The sequence below is a fragment of the Bradysia coprophila genome, unplaced genomic scaffold (genome assembly GCF_014529535.1).
Source record: "Bradysia coprophila strain Holo2 unplaced genomic scaffold, BU_Bcop_v1 contig_138, whole genome shotgun sequence".
In the NCBI taxonomy this organism is placed as follows: Eukaryota; Metazoa; Arthropoda; class Insecta; order Diptera; family Sciaridae; genus Bradysia; species Bradysia coprophila.
Window position 1 is genome coordinate 5091278 of NW_023503409.1, and position 18608 is coordinate 5109885.

Below are 18608 nucleotides of genomic sequence, written 5' to 3' on the forward strand. Positions count from 1 at the left end.
AGTAGAGAACTTTAAATTATATCATTAACTTAAATACAAAACGGACACATTAAAAGTACTAGCGGCACCTGCTGGGTGTGTAGATAACATTAAACAAATCACAGACACATTAACTGATACTGATTGACAAAGGTAAATAATTTGTCTTTGCTTAATGTTAGCTAACAACAGCACATTTAACAGCGATCGATGGTTCTTTGTAACAACGTCTTTATTTAACATTACTTTTAAGTTTTGAGTGGAATTAATCTAGAGTCAGTTTACATAAGCTAAAGTCGCGCACATATAGCTTGTTTCATTGTTTATTTAACTGTCGATTTTTAAAACAATTCGAATCAAAATTCATGTCAAAAGTTTAATTCATTTTTTAAGTGCGTTTAAGTGGGAAAGGGGTCATTCACAAACTACACACGCCAAAAATGACGAACTTCAGACCCATCCCATACGAAAAAATTGTATAAAGAAAATTCAAAAATGTACGCTATTCGACAACTTATCTTTTCCCGTTATGCGCAATCGTAATTTATGAATGGCCCCTAACAAGTTTTAGACAAAAAAAAATTGAATGCCAAGGTGACTTATTCTTCTTCTTTTTTTGTAGAATTAGTCAGACTCAAGTCCACAAACCTTATACTGGACTATTATTCTGCAGCTTACAATATAACAATAAAGATTCAGTGAAATTCGAGATTCTAATTAACCAATCAGATCAGTAGTTTAATCGGTTTGCTCCAGTACTGATCAGATAATTTTCAGTTAAACCATACCTAAGTAGACAAGCTGACTATCTAGAAAACGATTCGATTAGACTTCTCAAGTTAACAACACCGCAAAGCCATATGACCATTATTTCGTACGGGTCTTAAAAATTAAAACTTTCTCCTTGAATAACTTATGTTAAAAGTAATTACCACAACCACGGTCAGTTCTACAGCGAATGCCAATGCATGTAGATCGTTGGTAAATAATAAAGTGCGACGAATATCTTACTGAATACAAGTCAAAAGTAAATATTTCGGCTTAAATTAAAGTGAAAATCGTGAAACAAAATATAATGGCATTTAATAACAATAAAGGCGAACTTCTGTTTCCCTACGATATTATTGATGTTGATCCGGAAATTAATACCGAACTGTTGAGAGATTTCACAGGTGTGTGTTTGATACAAAGTTTCTGCATAATCTACCATATCAGAGCATAATGAATACATTCTTTAGGCGAAAAAACTGGGTTCGTTCAGGTGGGACCAAAGAAATATTTTTTCCCCAGTAAATTTCGGGAAGCTTCGTATCATTTATATAATTTTCAATCTCGACCATCGGACGTGTATGTTGCGACATTTCCACGATCTGGCACAACTTGGACTCAAGAACTCGTTTGGATGATCGCTAATGATTTAAACTATGATAAAGCTACGGCTGAACCATTGACCAAAAGATTTCCATTTTTTGAGTAAGCATTTACACACTGTCTTTTCGAATCATCACCTAACAGCTTCACGTATTCCAGATTCTGTGTGTTCATGCATGAACAAACGAAACAGGAGCTTTTGTTGGAAAATCAGGACAGTCTAGAGAAACAAAATTTCGTTGAGCTTGTGTCTACGCCTGGATATGATTTTTTGCCAGATATAACGGAACAACGGTTTATCAAAACTCATTTGCCATTTTCATTGCTGCCACCGAGCGTTATGGAATGTAAATCAAAGGTAAGTGAAAAGAGTTATAATTTGATAAAAAAAAGTGAACGGTTCGATCGGTCGAATAGCTATAATTTTTAAAAGCACTCTGTGCTTCACATCAATATAGGTCAGTTACGCAATGTTAGATTTACCTTGTCATATAAAAGTAAAATCAACAATTGCATGTTGTTTATAATGACAACGGTCTCGTTTCTCTGTTGTATGTTTTTTTTAGCTTACACTGCAGCGTAAAAAATGAAAATCATTTACAATGACAATGTACTCCTGAGATATTGAAGAATAAAAAATTTAGAGTGAAGAACTTGCCCAGAAACAATAAATAATTTTTATGAAATTGAGCTCGGAATTTATTGTAGCTAGTAGCTACCTATTTTAATGTAAGCATCGTGAGCACATTTTTAAGCAAGAAAATGAAATGACATGGGACTCTCTCAAAGTCTTAAAACCAGACTTCGATGTAAAATATGACAAGTTATTATCACTTGCAGAAGGCTATTCATCTGTTAGTGACAGCAACGACAACAATAAAAGATTTGCTCTGACATTTATGTGATGTTACTATATGAAACGAAATGAAGTAAAAGATTTCGCGTCTAGAAGTAATACATCTGGAGAATTACGTAGTGCTTTCCCTATTCTACACTCTACAAAAATTATATTTTCATAGTAATTTTGATAGAGTAGAATAGAATAAAGAAACCATAACGTAATTCTTCTCATGATACTGGTGATATGCTTGTCATGTGTTGCTAATCGTCATACATTCAATAGCTTAATATTCATTGTTTATTTCTGTCGTCGGCCAAAGTTGCTTGGAATATCCGGTCAATATTGATTCTAACAGTTGAACAACCTACTAATAACACATCGTCAGCAAATGAATTACATTTAAGATAGTGACAAATGAGCACTGATATGAGAGTAAGAGACATTAAAAACACATTGTATAACATCACTCTACTTGCAGGTGATTTATGTTGCTCGAAATCCAAAGGACGTTGCGGTCTCATACTATTACTTAAACAAACTCTACCGAACCCAAGGATACATCAACACGTTTGAAAAATATTGGGACTACTTCGAGAAAAACTTGAGTGAGTGTTTAAACAAGATATCACGTTATATGATTTGCCAACCTCATTAACTCATTGAATTTATTAATCAGATCCTTGGATGCCTTATTGGAGTCATTTAAAAGAGGGCTGGGAACATCGCAACCACCCGAATGTGCTTTTTATGTTTTATGAAGATATGAATAAGGTGAGAATAGTTTTTTCCACCTTTTGCGGACGGCTTGATAACATGTTATTGAGAATGAAGACGAAGATAAGGAATGCGAGAGCTAACATCGTTTTAACATATAAATGTTAAAACAAATGAAGTGAAAGATCTGATTTTACCCTGTGGCAATCCTTAGATCAAGCAACAGTTTTGATATCTACACAAATGTCTTACACTACACTACCTTCGCTTGTAGTCCGTACCACGTTAATGAAAGAAATCTAATCGAAAATTCATTTTTAGGACCTACCGGCAACTATCAGAAAGGTAGCCAATTTCTTGAAGAAAAACTTAACCGACGAAGAAGTGACCAAACTCACCTCGTACCTAAGCATTGAGAATTTCAAACACAACACATCGGTGAATCAAAATGAATTGAAAGAGGTCCGTATTTTGAATCCGAACGAGGAAGCGTTCGTTCGAAAAGGAAAAACGAACCTGAAGGGCTGGCAGAAGGAATACACACCGGAAATAATTGAACGAGTGGAAAAATGGATGGAAATAAATCTGAAAGAAACGGATATGCGATTTCCCGAATATTGATAGGCTCATGTTAAGTATTACGATAATTTTGTTACATCTCTTTTTATACCTGGCTTGTTAAGTACTATGTTAATAAATTATGTTTTTCATTTGCTACATTTTACGCCGAGTAATACATTATTATTCAGTTTCTCCTGGCACCCGAACCCGACAAGACAACTACACCAGCATATTATTGCCAACAAATGAATCGTCTGTCTGTATATATCATTAAAACAAATAAAGTCCAGGTCGTGGATAATAATAAGGTAACATCCCCTTAACGGTCAAGGTGGAAATATCACATCTTCAAATATGTTGACTAACGCTCTCCCACTGTACAGTGTACAGATGGCTCTCACTCGCACCTTTCTGATTCTAGCTATAATTACCATCATCAGGTCCGGTGAAATCAAACTCTCCTACTAAAACACTAGTGCGATAAAAGCCACGTGTTACTGAAGTCACACTAAAATTATCTTCGGTATTTATTAGATTTTCTTCATTGCATAAAGGGGTATGCAACACGAATCGTATGGAGTGGAGGTATATTATCGCGCACGACGTCTTGCCAACCCAAAAAAAATCTGACATCTAGTGCTGTAATATACCTCCATACGATTCTTGTTACTTAAATAACTAATACCTACAACTTGGATGTCTAGCATTATTACTGTCGCTGCAATCCTGCTATGCAATGTACATTTTTCAAGGGTTAAAAATTGAAACGCATGGAATTTCTTTATTGTAGCCATAGAATCACCAAAAACTATTTTGTGTGATAAATGAGATGTAAATGACTGTGTTCTGTGGTTGTCATATACAAAAACACGGAGTCAGTGCAAAACTCGCTTGGTTTCCTATATCACATAAATGTATCGGAACAAATTATTTATTCGATATGTTTATGCCCCGAAATAGATATTCACATTAAACGAAATATTTTGTTAATAATGTGAGACTAGTTTGGAGCACGTTTCTCTTCCTATTTCTTTATAAAGGGAAATTCCCTTCGATATGTTTCTATTTTTTTATGTTGCGTTTTACTCAAATAATTGTCTAGACATTCAGAGTGGGAAAGAATAATGTTTTGAACTTGTAGGCAAAAGGTTTTTCTCTTTTATTCCAGAACAAGATATTCAGACACTAAATGAAGTTTTAATCATGCACTATCACACTCACACAACAGAACAAGATATTTAGTGCATTTAGTCCCCTCGGATTGTAATTCTTCTTTGTCTTCTTGTATATATACATACATATACACATTCGTTTAATAACGCATTTAGTAGACCAGTTCAGTAATCTACTAATGGGGGACTACGCTTCAAAGTCGATGAAATGGAATGGTAAATATTTGAACATGATGCAGAGTGTGTGTGTCGATAATAGTGGTGAGGTTGCACATCGTCTTGTCTACTTATTAACTTAGAGTCGAGCTTACCGTATGTTGAGTTGAGACAACGCACAGTGCTTTGGTTGAGAGTAATAGGAATTGGTGCAATGTGTATTGTGTTTAATATTTCCGTTGCAATTGCTTATATTCGCATAATTTTAAATACATCTTTGAATTGGAGTTTTTCTTTATGTAAGCCGCTTACCTACTAAGGCTGAGAACAGACGAACAATTATAAGTTGTTGAGGTTGACAATTATGCTCCGATTTCTATTGTGCACCTATTTTCAACGCAGGCGAAACAATAGAAATCGTAGCAAAATCGTCGATCCCAGCAACTGAAAATTGTTCGTCGGTTCTCAACGTGTGGTCTTTCGTCATAGACATCTAATTACACTCATAAAACTCTATAACTTAACATTCACGACCAATTACTTTACAGTCATAAGTTAAGGCATAACTCAGGTGATGCGTTGCTTATCTGTTATCAGCTCTGCATAACTCTGCCCATTCAGTAACTCCTAATTTAATCCGATTATTTTGATTGATTCATTAAGCTAAAGGATGAATCTTTAACCTGTTTCAGACAGCAAACATATAACCACTGTTATCGGGTCTATTACTTCCATGGAACAAAGTACCTACTTTTAATCGGTTGATTACAAATCTTGTACTTCCATTTTTTTTACTATATAAAGGACCATATTAACCAGAGCTTGCCATTTTTTTTCGTCGATATCGATAACAGATGGATAGTCGTATGTGACAGGTTAGGACAAAACTCAGACGTCCTTACTTAGATCGCATACCACAACGGAAATAGCATACAAAGCTCAAAATTACAGCGTTAGTGCAAATCACCGTTCGCTACCTGATTTATTCACCTGGATAGCATTTTGTGACCCAACGGTACCAAATTTAACAATTTCAAAGAATTATTTTATTCTTCTTTTGATCTAATAATACCAGCCGTTTGTGTTGAGTTTTGGCAGTTGAATGACACTTGAATGTTTTGCCTTTTACTGTAAAGTGGCAGTGCAGACTTCAGATGCAGAATGACGTTCTTGGTAATCGTTGATTATATCGAATAGGTTGGTGTCAGTGATAATTGTTTCGGAATGTGGAAAATCTCAATTTCATTTTGTATATCGATGTTGTGTGCATCAAGTGCAGCTGTTTTAGCAGAAGATGAATGGTGGGAGAATGGACATTTCTATCACATTTATGCTCGTTCATTTCAAGACAGTGATAACGATGGGATAGGCGATCTGAATGGAATCACATCACGACTTGCCTACCTCAAGTTCATTGGCGTTACTGGAGTGTGGCTCAGTCCTATTTTTAAATCTCCAATGGTAGATTTCGGGTACTGTGTAGCAATTGATTATTTCATTTGTACTTGGATGTTGATTGATAAACTTTCTCTAAAACCAATGATGGAATCCATGTATTTATCAGGTACGACATCTCAGACTTCAAAGTAATTCAACCCGAATATGGGACAATGGAAGATTTGGAAGTGTTGATTCACCGATGCAAAGAATTGGACATAAAATTGCTTTTAGATTTTGTTCCGAATCATTGTTCGTCCGAACACGAATGGTTTAAAAAGGCTATCGATCCGCATGACTCAGACCAAAACAAATACAAAGATTTCTTCATCTGGCACAAAGGGAAATTACTGGAAAATGGTACTCGCGTTCCACCAAACAATTGGCTTAGTGTATTCCGTGGCAGTACCTGGGAATGGGTTGAAACCATGCAAGCATACTACTTGCATCAATTTTTAGAGGTGCAACCCGACTTGAATTATCGAAATCCGAATGTGGTGGAAGAAATGGCAGACGTGATACGATTTTGGTTACGGAAAGGTGTAAGCGGATTCCGAGTTGATGCAGTCCCCTTTATTTTCGAAGCTGAACCCGATACTGATGGCAATTATGCGGATGAACCACCAAGTGGAAAATGTCTGGATGATCCATTGGCTCATTGTTATTTGAACAACACTCAAACTGAGGATCTTGATGAAACCTACGATGTGATTTATCAATGGCGAAAGATTTTGGAAGAAAAAGAATTTGCTGGTCAGACGAGGTGAGTATGGTTGCCCCGATGAGGCCGTACACAAATGACGTCACACCACAAGAGGTGTATATGTATAGAACAACGTGACGGATCTCATGGTGTGGTTGAACTGACTGTGGGTCAAATTTGATATACTTTGGATACAGGGAGAGAAGAGTGAAATTCGACATGTTTTGTGATTTGGGAGTTGTTGTGGTTTGAAATTTATTGCACAAGAATTTCGTTGAACAAATGAGAATCTATCTCTCTCTGTAGAATTTGTCAACTTGAAGTCCTGAGCGACATTCCATAAACAAATTTTGATTTTCAATCGTGGCACCCAAGACTGCAGGTGCGTAGTGGACTGATTGGAATTGTAATCGGTAGAGGTTGAAATTCTACATGCAATGACACAGAAAATTGGTGCCATTGGTGCAAGACACATCGCAATTTAAAAATCTCGATTTTTCTAAGATCTGAGTTGAAAATCATGAAAAACACATTTCAATCACAAAAAAAAGGATTTTTGGAAACTGTCTGCACCAGCGGCTAACAACTGATCAAAGGTACAGCCACTGTGTGGAAAAATGAAACATTGTTGTGGAATCTTGTTCAAGACTTCAAGGTGACCAGTTCTATTCAAAAATATGAAACTTTCCCATCTACTCAATTAAAGGCCGTTCAACCACACCCTAAGAACCGCCATGTTTTCCTATACACCTCTTCACCCCTTTGGGCGTGAAATCATTTGTGAACGACCCCTTGAAAATACCATTTGTTTAATAAATGGAATCGTGCATAGAATTCTGATGTCAGAAGGATACACAACACTCTCAAACGTCATGAGATACTATGGCCAAATTGAAAATGGAGCCGTCGTCGAGGGAAAATATGGTGTTCAAGTTCCATTCAATTTTTTACTTCAAACGAGTACGCAACTAGATACAAAAGCCAGTGAATATAAGTTCATTATTGACGAATGGATGAGCAGCATGCCGAAGGGAAATAAAATTCAAGCAAATTGGGTTGTAAGTTCATTACATGCACAAAATATATTACTGAATTGAACCACAAACTTAAGAATCGGCTCATTTCAGTTGGGAAATCATGACAACAAAAGAATCGCCTCAAAGTACCGTCCCAGTCGAATTGATCTATTCAACATTTTGTTGAAAACTCTACCTGGTATCACAGTCACATACTATGTAACACAGAACCTTTTCAACTATCAAATGCATTGACAAAATTTATGATTTATTCAGGGCGAAGAAATTGGAATGACAAACGTATGGATCTCATGGAATGAAACAGTCGATCCACAAGCTTGTCGAACCGACCCAGATCGATACGGTGAATGGTCTCGTGATCCAGTTAGATCACCATTCCAATGGGATAGTAGCAAGAATTCTGGGTTCAGTTCAGCTGACAAAACATGGCTTCCCGTTGCCGACAATTTCACTTATTGCAATGTCCAACAGCAACTCAGAGAGTCGCAAAGTCATTTGAAAGTTTTCAATCGTTTAATGGAGTTGCGAAAACGGCCAACTATGAAATACGGTGATCTCGAAATCAAAGCAGTCGACGAGGAGTTGCTTGTATATAAGAGACAAATAACTGATGATCCGGATGCTGATATTGTGATCGTTGTACTGAACCTAGAAGGAAATTCTAAAATTATTGATTTGGGTGAACTATTCAATGGTCTTCCTAAGCAAATGAAGGTTGTTGTGACTTCGATTCATTCACCATTCGAACCTGGGTAAGATTGATACAGCTGTGTAGCGATCACAATATTTACGATAACTTAATTTAGTATGGATGTGGAAACGAGTGAAGTCGTCATTTCGCCTGAAGATGGGATTGTACTCGTCGGGAACACACGAAGATATTTCGTACGTCGTACGACAACTCTACCGCCACCCTCTGCATGCTCAAATCGTCTTTCGACTAGCCAATGGCTACTAGCTCATCCCCCATCCAGCTGCCCACGTCGTCTTCCTCTTTTATAGAGAATTCACGTCAAGATTCACAGGTGAAGTGATTGAGGATCAGTGGAAAACATAGTTGCTTTAGATTACTTGTGCACTTAGGAAAAGAAATCATAAAACTAACTGACATATTTCCGGCCACAACCAGATCTACATTTTTCTCCATTTGGCCAAAAATGAGCCATCATGGCTTCATGGTGAAAAATCGATTTAAAGATTGTCTTGGCCCGAAATATGTCAGTAAGTTTTATGATTGTTTTTTGCTACCCTGCGGCAAGAAAACGACTCATTACCGTCTCGTTTAAAACTAGCTTTTGCATTTTCTGGCCGCAAGACAACAACATACCGTACTGTTTTACTGGGAAATTTTTTGTTGAGGCGTGTTTGTTGAGGCGCCTTATAAACAAATCTCCCAGTAAGACTGTTTTGTGCTATTATTGCCTGCCAAAGTTGATCATAACACAGCAATTTGCCCCAGCGGAAATGATCAATTACATGGTGGAATGTTGTCGGTTCATTCTTCGTGAGGTTTCTTGTAAAACATGCAATAAACGATACTACATTGTAAAGGAGATAACTTTTGTTGTAATTGCAGCCTTTGTCAGCCATGATAACAATAATATTTTGATTTTGATGTGAAAACTTCAATGATAATTTCAACTGTTCAGCTATGAATAACTGCCGTTTGCTTGGTTGAGCTTGATTTGAATTCTCATTTTCGTGTTCTCGAATATTTGATAAGTTCCGAAGTCGTTGATGGTATCTTCTATTTTGCTAAAACACATTAATATTGAGTCTTTACGTCTTTAGTAATAGCATACGTTCTAGGAATGTAGCTAAAGTTCTTTCCTTAGCTGATGGATTGAATGCCAGTGGACAACTTGAACAACGTGGACAACTGCGATAATGTACCTTCATACGATTCTTGTACCATAAATAACTTATAGCTACACTTTAGATGTCCAGCATTATTACTGTCACCAAAAACTGCGGTCAATGAGACGTAAATGACTGTGGTTGTCATATACACGGAACACGGAGTCAGTCAAAGCACCAAGCGAGGTAATAGAGAAAATAGAGTAGTACTTTAATCTTAGTATGCAAATATCTCCATACCCTTTTTTCTTAATGTCAGTGCAAAATTATCAGTAAGACTGCTAATGGTATTATTGGTATAAAAAAACAGCTCTATTTGACGCGGTACAACCTCTATTACCCTGCTAGGTGCTTTGAGTCAGTGCGAAACTAGCTTGATTTCCTTTATCACATAAATAGCAAAAGTATCCGAACAAAATTCGAAATGTTTATATCCCGAAATAGATATTGACATTTAACGAAATATTTTGCTAATAATTTGAGACTTGTTTGGAGCACGTTTCTCTTTTTACTGAATTATAAAGGAAATCACCTTCGAATTGTTTTTTTCTCATGTTGCATTTTACTCAAATAACGTGGCATCTTGCTAAACGCTTAGTTAACCATAAAGCGATGACGTAGTTTTCTGGTTTATTGTGTCTAAACATTCAGAGTGTGTTAGTTAAAATGAAATTTTTTAACTTGTAGGCAAAACATTTTTTTCTTTTTCATTTCAGAACAAGATATTGGGACACTAAATGAAGTTTTAATCATTCACTAATACACTCATACAACAGAACAAGATTCAAAATTATTCTGTAATTTTTTTTATTACAGAACAAGATATGAATGACATGATATGAATATAAATGCGGTAACCACGCATGGAAAACCAAATAAAAATTAGAAATCCTCGGATTATAATTCTTGTTTTTATTGTATTCTTGTATACATAAGCACATTCGTTTAATAACGCATTTAGTAGACCAGTACAGTAAGCTACTAGTGGTGGACTACGCTTGAAAGTCGACGAAATGGAATGGTAAATATTCGAACATGATGATGCAGAGTGTGTGTGTCGATGATAGCGGTGAGGTTGCACATCGTCTTGTCCATCGTCTTGTCTACTTATTAACTTAGAGTCGAGCTTACCGTATGTTGAGTTGAGGGTAATAGAAATTGGTGCAGTGTGTTTTGTGTTTAATATTTCCGTTACAATTGCTTATATTCGCATAATTTGAAATACATCTTTGACTTGGAGTTTTTCTTTATGTAAGCCGCTTACCTGCTAAGGCCGGGAACAGACTAACAATTATAAGTTGTTGAACTGGACAATTATGCTGCGATTTCTATTGTGCACCTATTTTCAACACAGGCTAAACATAATTTCAATTACCCTTCATGAGAAAGGGAATCAAAATCGTTAAAGATTGACTTACGAACTGACTTTGTTTTGTGTGACTGTGCGACGATTGCATATATGCGGTGTTACAATAGTTCCACTTTTTGCCTTTTACGAACAAAGCTGGAACTAAAAGAGTGGTACTATTGTAACGCTGGTTACACGGTTAATGATTTTATTTATATGAATCAGCACAAATAACGATTCATATAGCATAACTCCAGAGAGGTGATTACAGATGGTGTTGCTTCCTCCTCGCCCTGCATAACTCTGCTTTCATTTACCAACTTCCATTTTAAGATCACATCTAAATAAAACCCGGGTGTCCTTACTGAGATCGCATACCACAACGGAAATAGCATACAAAGCTCAAAATTACAGCATTAGCACAAATAACCGTTCGCTTGATTTATTCAGCATTTTGTGACCCAATTTCGAAGAATTCATTCTGTTTTTTTTTGGGAATTATGTTGTTGGTAATAGTTGATTATATCGAATAGGTTGGTGTCAGTGATAACTGTTTCGGAATGTGGAAAATCTCAATTTCGTTTTGTATATCGATGTTGTGTGCATCAAGTGCAGCTGTTTTAGCAGAAGATGAATGGTGGGAGAATGGACATTTCTATCACATTTATGTTCGTTCATTTCAAGACAGTGATAACGATGGGATAGGCGATCTGAATGGAATCACATCACGACTTGCCTACCTCAAGTTCATTGGCGTTACTGGAGTGTGGCTCAGTCCTATTTTTAAATCGCCAATGGTAGATTTCGGGTACTGTGTAGCAATTGATTATTTCATTTGTACTTGGATGTTGATTGATAAACTTTCTCTATAACCAATGAATGGAATCTATGTATTTATCAGGTACGACATCTCAGACTTTAAAGTAATTCAACCCGAATACGGGACAATGGAAGATTTCGGAGGGCTCATTGACCGATGCAAAGAATTGGACATAAAATTGCTTTTAGATTTTGTTCCGAATCATTGTTCGTCCGAACACGAATGGTTTAAAAAGGCTATCGATCCGCATGACTCAGACCACAACAAATACAAAGATTTCTTCATCTGGCACAAAGGGAAATTACTGGAAAATGGTACTCGCGTTCCACCAAACAATTGGCTCAGTGTATTCCGTGGCAGTGCCTGGGAATGGGTTGAAACCATGCAAGCATACTACTTGCATCAATTTTTAGAGGTGCAACCCGACTTGAATTATCGAAATCCGAATGTGGTGGAAGAAATGGCAGACGTGATACGATTTTGGTTACGGAAAGGTGTAAGCGGATTCCGAGTTGATGCAGTCCCCTTTATTTTCGAAGCTGAACCCGATACCGATGGAAATTATGCGGATGAACCACCAAGTGGAAAATGTCTGGATGATCCGTTGGTTTTTTTTTATTTAAACCACACACAAACTGAGGATCTTGATGAAACCTACGATGTGATTTATCAATGGCGAAAGATTTTGGAAGAAAAAGAATTTGCTGGTCAGACGAGGTGAGTATGGTTGCCCCGATGAGGCCGTACACAAATGACGTCACACCACAAGAGTGGTGTGGTTGAACTGACTGTGGGTCAAATTTGATATACTTTGGATACAGGGAGAGAAGAGTGAAATTCGACATGTTTTCTGATTTGGGAGTTGTTGTGGTTCGAAATCGATTCCACAAGAATTTCGTTGAACAAATGAGAATCTAGCTAGCAACAAGAATGAATTACTAAAATGAAAAATCTAGATTTTGTGTGAAATCATTGCAACAACAACTCCCAAACCAGAAAACATGTCAGATTTCACTTTTCTCTCTCTGTAGAATTTGTCTTCGATACACCTCTTCACCCCTTTGGGCGTGAAGTCATTCGTGAATGACCCCTTGAAAATACCATTTGTTTAATTAATGGAATCGTGCATAGAATTCTGATGTCAGAAGGATACACAACCCTCTCAAACGTCATGAGATACTATGGCCAAATTGAAAATGGAGCCGTCGTCGAGGGAAAATATGGTGTTCAAGTTCCATTAAATTTTTTACTTCAAATGAGTACGCAACTAGATACAAAAGCCAGTGAATATAAGTCCATTATTGACGAATGGATAAGCAGCATGCCGAAGGGAAATAAAATTCAAGCAAATTGGGTTGTAAGTTCATTAAATGCACAAAATATTTTACTGAATTGAACCACAAACTTAAGAATCGGCTCATTTCAGTTGGGAAATCATGACAACAAAAGAATCGCCTCAAAGTACCGTCCCAGTCGAATTGATCTATTCAACATTTTGTTGAAAACTCTACCCGGTATCACAGTCACATACTATGTAACACAGAACCTTTTCAACTATAAAATGCATTGACAAAATTTATGATTTATTCAGGGCGAAGAAATTGGAATGACAGACGTATGGATCTCATGGAATGAAACAGTCGATCCACGAGCTTGTCGAACCGACCCAGATCGATACGGCGAATGGTCTCGTGATCCAGTTAGATCACCATTCCAATGGGATAGTAGCAAGAATTCTGGGTTCAGTTCAGCTGACAAAACATGGCTTCCCGTTGCCGACAATTTCACTGATTGCAATGTCCAACAGCAACTCAGAGAGTCGCAAAGTCATTTGAAAGTTTTCAATCGTTTAATGGAGTTGCGAAAACAGCCAACTATGAAATACGGTGATCTCGAAATCAAAGCAGTCGACGAGGAGTTGCTTGTATATAAGAGACAAATGACTGATGATCCGGATGCTGATATTGTGATTGTTGTACTGAACCTAGAAAGAAATTCTAAAATTATTGATTTGGGTGAACTATTCAATGGTCTTCCTAAGCAAATGAAGGTTGTTGTGACTTCGATTCATTCACCATTCGAACCTGGGTAAGATTGATACAGCTGTGTAGCGATCACAATATTTACGATAACTTAATTTAGTATGGATGTGGAAACGAGTGAAGTCGTCATTTCGCCTGAAGATGGGATTGTACTCGTCGGGAACACACGAAGATATTTCGTACGTCGTACGACAATGTTGCCGCCACAACGAGGAACATAAAAATCTTGCATTTGGTAAGAAAATTCTACTCACACATTGCATGCTCAAATCGTCGATCGATTAGCCAATGGCTAGTAGCTAATACACCATCCATTTGCCCACGTCATCTTCCCTTTATACAGAAAATTCACGCCAAGACTCACAGGAAAAAGAAAACGACTCATTACCGTCTCGTTTAAAACGAGTTTTTCGCATTTTCTGGCCGCACGGCAGGAAAATACCGTAATTGCCTGTCTTGCTGGGAAATTTTTTGTTGAGGTGTGTGGGATGCATTCCTGGCCTTCGGATCGACATACCGCACGCCTCAACAACAAATCTCCCAGTAAGACTGTTTTGTGCTATTATTGCCTGCCTTATGCCAAAGTTGATCATAACATAGCAATTTGCCCCAGTGGAAATGATCCATTACATGGTGGAATGTTGTCGGTACATTCTTCGTGAAGTTTCATGTGAAACATGCAAAAAACGAGACTACATTCGGAAACAATTTTGTGATGCTGGGAAACTCTTTCGTGCGTTTTTGTGCAGCTTACTTACGTACCTTTTTTCGACGAGTGTTGCTGCATAGCTCGCAAGGCTTGTCGAAGAAACAATTTTCACATTGGTAATTAGCGATGGGTGCAATCCCACGTTTGAAAAAATTAAAATTGAACTTTCGAAGATTGTTCTGTTCAGTAAATGGATAATATAAATAAACTGGATAATGAACGTGTTAAATCTGCATTTATAAAGACGACCAGTTCAAAAGAATTTGTGTACCTGTTTTGGACGATTGATTTTAGGCAATTTCGCGGATTGTAGGCCGAACGAAGTGAGGCTTACAAGCGAAAGTGCCTTAAATCAACCGTCCCAAACAGGTGCACATGTAAGTTTTCATGCAGAGGGCCGGAAACCCGAGAAAATTCGAAAAATGGCCCGCATTTTCGGCCCCGAAGCATGAACAATACTATTAATGTTTGGCTCTTTTTCGGAATTATTTTACGTAAAACTTTCTTTACACCATATACATAAAGAGTGAGGGGTGTCACTATTTACCATGTGACTATGAACAAGTCTCTCATTCCATCGCAAGAAAACAATGAGAAATACAATTACAGCTAAATTAGCATGAAAAACAGAAAAAAATATTTTTGACCAATTTTTTAGCCACTTTTGACTGTTCCTGGCCTAGACATGGCACATTTGTCACATTTCTTGGATGGAAATACTTTTTATGAGTGCCACAACAAAATTACCAATCAAATGTGGAAATGTGAAAAAATGTGATCATACCAGACGCAACGCCCTCTGATATCATTTCTTATAATTATACTTATCATATGAATATTATACGAATTATTGATGGTACAACGAACGGATTTTATTTATATTTTATAGCTGAAAGTGAGAAACGTGTTAATGTGCAAAATGTGTAAAATCTGAATTCGTTCGCTGTATGATTGGTCTAAGATTGCAGAAAGACCATCGACTCACGATCCAGAGGCCCCAGGTTCAAGTCCTGAAGGAGTCAGTTATTAATTTGAAATATTTGTTCTATACGGTCAAATAAAAAACCCTGTGCAAAGTGTCAATGTAAATGCAATGATTCAGTACATTTCATATTTTTAAAATTGACAATTTGTCAACGAAACTCAAGTTAAGTTTACACTTTTTGTAAGTTTCGTTTATTTCATTCGTTCTATATTCATTCCGCATAGTATTTCATGACATGACACTATCTTTGCGTTTTTTCCATTCCCCGTGTACACGTGGAACACGATGTGGAGCAAATAAAACTGTAGAATGGAAACCTGCATGTAAATGGACTTGCGTTACATTTCCATCTTATTCCTAAAACCTAGAACAAAATTTCAAATTCTGATTCAAAATAACTCGAATTATTTTTATTTGATCACTCTGCCTCTGTCATTGATAATTACAAAATAATTTAACAATTTATTAGCCCCTTCTTAAATATTTCAAACGATTGCCATGTATTTTCTTGAAGTTTAGTTTTGCATTTTGATAATCATTACCGCCGAAGCAATTTCCATCGCAATTACAGCCGAATATATTACATGGGCCGACTCCACAATAAACGCCACCATGTTTCTTTCCATCATTACAAATCCTTCCGTGGCACATGATTATATCTCTATATGTATCCCATTCGAACGCTCCATCTATGCTATAGCAATCGTCGTCTTTACTTAGTCCAAATACAATGTGTGTAGCGTAACAACATAAGGAATGGACACCTACCGTCCCGTAAAACAATGCAAATATAGTGCACAGAATCAACTTCATGATTCACGTGATTTCGATATTGCAACGAAAATGCAACGGGTAATTCCCCTGCAAACTGAAAGTAAATCCAGAATTAAATGAAAATGGTCTCGTCGAGAACTCTCATTTTATATAAAATGCATGCAAATATTAGAATTTTTTGTCGTATAATTAATTTTAGCATTCGCGATGAACCGAAGTGTAATCGAAAATTAAGGCCTTAAAACGAAAGAATTTTCAATATGCATTAGGTTCAGGTATGTTAAGTAAATAGTTAGTTATGAAACAAAAATCGTATATGAATGTATAGTATCGCATTAGATCAGGTTGCAAATCCGAGGCGAGGCCGTATCTCATACGACATTGTACACGCTCACTTAATTGCATAAAGTTAAAGGCGGCACTGCTTTTCTTTTATTATTAAAAAGTTTACTGATAATGATAAGTGCACATATCTATTTCGTAACAATTTTTGCAACAAAGGGCAATAAATTCTTTGGCACAAATTTTTTAAAGAATAAAACAACATTCATAAACGAAATATGTAAATTCACTTATATTCCATTTAAAGCTCAATTTTTCAGAGAGTCTGCAATACCAGCATTTCATTAAAAGTTCACCTCGCTGGTCCCCTCTGGATTCGATTTCTTTAGTGCACTATTCGATTTAGCGCGGCCACGGCAGAGTAAAGTTAACCAGGCAGGAGTGGACGTTTGACAAGAGACCTGAACAATCTAGTAGCCCTGTATTTTTTGCGAATAAAATTTTTCAATTTATGTCAGTGTTCATTTTAGTTCATTTTCATCCAGTGTATTAGGTCCCTTATTTGACGTTTCGAAAATGAACCGTTCCTACCTGGTTTATTTTACTCTGCCGTGGCGCGGCATTTTGCATTGATGAAGTTTCCTTGGCCGAAATTAAGATGAATATTATTTAGCATAGAGCAGTGTTGTCTTGTGAACGAGTGTGGTGGAAGCAATTGACGCTGAGTAGTTTTGTGCTGTGTTGGGACCGCCACCATATTCGGAGGCCGAAACAGCGTCTTTGTCTCAGTTTAATTTCACTTAACGTGAACATAAATGTGAAAGCGAAGAGCAATGGCTCTGTTTGTTTTCTTTAGCGATTTATCAATTTACAATACGTAAAATTTAAGTCGAACGCAAAAAAAGGGTGAAATGAGCATCTTACCATCTTATGCGTAACTAGGAGTTACCACTGACATAGTTAGAGCGAATTTGAATTGATAAGAAGCTCCGAATGATAAAGTGCGAAAACTATTGAAACTATTTTTCAGAAAATAATATTCTGAACCATGGAAAACACTAATAAATTTCTTTAATTTTTTCCCAAATTTCGTCCGAGAAATCCAAGAGATAAATATCCTGCAGTCTTTGAAACGACAAGTGATCCACCCTTTACAGCTACTTTTCCTAAACCGCCAGTCCTACAGATTTTGTGTTTCAAATGTTTTGTAGAATAATATATTACATGCAAACATCTCCAACTGCATATATACCACACAAAGCAGTTTTTGCCGTACCAACGTTACCATTACAGAAAGCTCCAAGTGCATCAGCACCCACTTTAATTGTTCCAACAACAGGGATCAAATCAACCAAATCAACTGGCTTAAATCCACCTAATTAAAAACAAATATTTGCTTGAAATGAAAATAAGTTTTATTATATGCTAGTCATTTACCGCTGTCAGAAGTACCATTTCCCGACGTCGAGGCTGGTCTAGATGATCCTCCATTTCCCGGAGGAATGGATAAGGAATGGACGTCAATGTTATAAGAGCCTACTACTCATTGTCCAATCATTTCAAAATGTCTTGCATGGTGGGTTCTGTTTCCAAATTTTTTTTTTTTGAGTTTCAAGCAATTAATTTTAGCGAGCAGAAGTGTCTCATAGCACTTAATGCGTTTAAAGTTGATAATATTTTCATTTTTTTCTTTTGCCAGTAAAAAAGCGATCTTTTCTAAAAATTAAATTTACAATTAATAAAAGAATATTTCAGACACATCATGTACAGATTCACCATATTAAGGTTGATTGTATAAACTTTGCAAACATCCGTGACTC

General features: G+C 36.7%; 4 protein-coding genes across 5 annotated transcripts; 3 read left to right on the forward strand and 1 right to left on the reverse strand.

Annotated features, from left to right (window-relative positions):
- The first annotated feature begins 596 nt into the window (after positions 1-596).
- LOC119073571 (luciferin sulfotransferase-like) lies at positions 597-3629 on the forward strand. Its single transcript, XM_037179130.1, has 6 exons — positions 597-1151; positions 1218-1452; positions 1510-1708; positions 2670-2796; positions 2868-2962; positions 3227-3629. The coding sequence occupies exons 1-6, from the start codon at positions 1055-1057 to the stop codon at positions 3524-3526; spliced, it is 1053 nt and encodes a 350-aa protein (XP_037035025.1). The 5' UTR covers positions 597-1054; the 3' UTR covers positions 3527-3629.
- Positions 3630-5892: 2263 nt separating this feature from the next.
- LOC119073485 (maltase A1-like) lies at positions 5893-9074 on the forward strand. Its single transcript, XM_037178990.1, has 6 exons — positions 5893-6266; positions 6359-6994; positions 7767-7992; positions 8062-8169; positions 8227-8723; positions 8778-9074. Exons 1-6 carry the CDS (start codon positions 6019-6021, stop codon positions 8971-8973), a joined length of 1911 nt encoding a protein of 636 aa, XP_037034885.1. The 5' UTR covers positions 5893-6018; the 3' UTR covers positions 8974-9074.
- A 1818-nt stretch (positions 9075-10892) lies between these two features.
- Positions 10893-15567, forward strand: LOC119073487 (maltase A1-like). 2 transcript variants are annotated; one of them, XM_037178992.1, is made up of 8 exons: positions 10893-10976; positions 11710-11984; positions 12078-12713; positions 13128-13353; positions 13423-13530; positions 13588-14084; positions 14139-14273; positions 15406-15567. In XM_037178992.1, the coding sequence occupies exons 2-7, from the start codon at positions 11737-11739 to the stop codon at positions 14257-14259; spliced, it is 1836 nt and encodes a 611-aa protein (XP_037034887.1). In that variant the 5' UTR covers positions 10893-10976; positions 11710-11736; the 3' UTR covers positions 14260-14273; positions 15406-15567. The 2 variants fall into 2 exon arrangements, with proteins under 2 accessions (XP_037034887.1, XP_037034888.1); XM_037178993.1 differs by lacking the exon at positions 10893-10976 and having other exon boundaries at positions 11691-11984.
- Positions 15568-17831: 2264 nt separating this feature from the next.
- LOC119073201 lies at positions 17832-18567 on the reverse strand. Its single transcript, XM_037178510.1, has 4 exons — positions 18546-18567; positions 18226-18327; positions 18013-18163; positions 17832-17968 (listed from the first exon to the last, which is right to left on the reverse strand). Exons 1-4 carry the CDS (start codon positions 18565-18567, stop codon positions 17860-17862), a joined length of 384 nt encoding a protein of 127 aa, XP_037034405.1. The 3' UTR covers positions 17832-17859.
- Positions 18568-18608: the final 41 nt, after the last annotated feature.

Coding starts and splice junctions, on each gene's coding strand:
- LOC119073487 (XM_037178992.1), top strand. CDS start 11,737: ATGTGGAAAATCTCAATTTCGTTTTGTATATCGATGTTGTGTGCATCA. Junction 11,985..12,077: donor TCGCCAATGGTAGATTTCGG/GTACTGTGTAGC, acceptor TGTATTTATCAG/GTACGACATCTCAGACTTTA. Junction 13,531..13,587: donor GTATCACAGTCACATACTAT/GTAACACAGAAC, acceptor TGATTTATTCAG/GGCGAAGAAATTGGAATGAC.
- LOC119073571 (XM_037179130.1), top strand. CDS start 1,055: ATGGCATTTAATAACAATAAAGGCGAACTTCTGTTTCCCTACGATATT. Junction 1,152..1,217: donor ACTGTTGAGAGATTTCACAG/GTGTGTGTTTGA, acceptor TACATTCTTTAG/GCGAAAAAACTGGGTTCGTT. Junction 1,453..1,509: donor AAAAGATTTCCATTTTTTGA/GTAAGCATTTAC, acceptor CACGTATTCCAG/ATTCTGTGTGTTCATGCATG.
- LOC119073485 (XM_037178990.1), top strand. CDS start 6,019: ATGTGGAAAATCTCAATTTCATTTTGTATATCGATGTTGTGTGCATCA. Junction 6,267..6,358: donor TCTCCAATGGTAGATTTCGG/GTACTGTGTAGC, acceptor TGTATTTATCAG/GTACGACATCTCAGACTTCA. Junction 6,995..7,766: donor GAATTTGCTGGTCAGACGAG/GTGAGTATGGTT, acceptor AATCGTGCATAG/AATTCTGATGTCAGAAGGAT.
- LOC119073201 (XM_037178510.1), bottom strand. CDS start 18,567: ATGGTGAATCTGTACATGATGT. Junction 18,328..18,545: donor GGTGAATCTGTACATGATGT/GTCTGAAATATT, acceptor GACAATGAGTAG/TAGGCTCTTATAACATTGAC. Junction 17,969..18,012: donor GCAGTTGGAGATGTTTGCAT/GTAATATATTAT, acceptor CAAAATCTGTAG/GACTGGCGGTTTAGGAAAAG.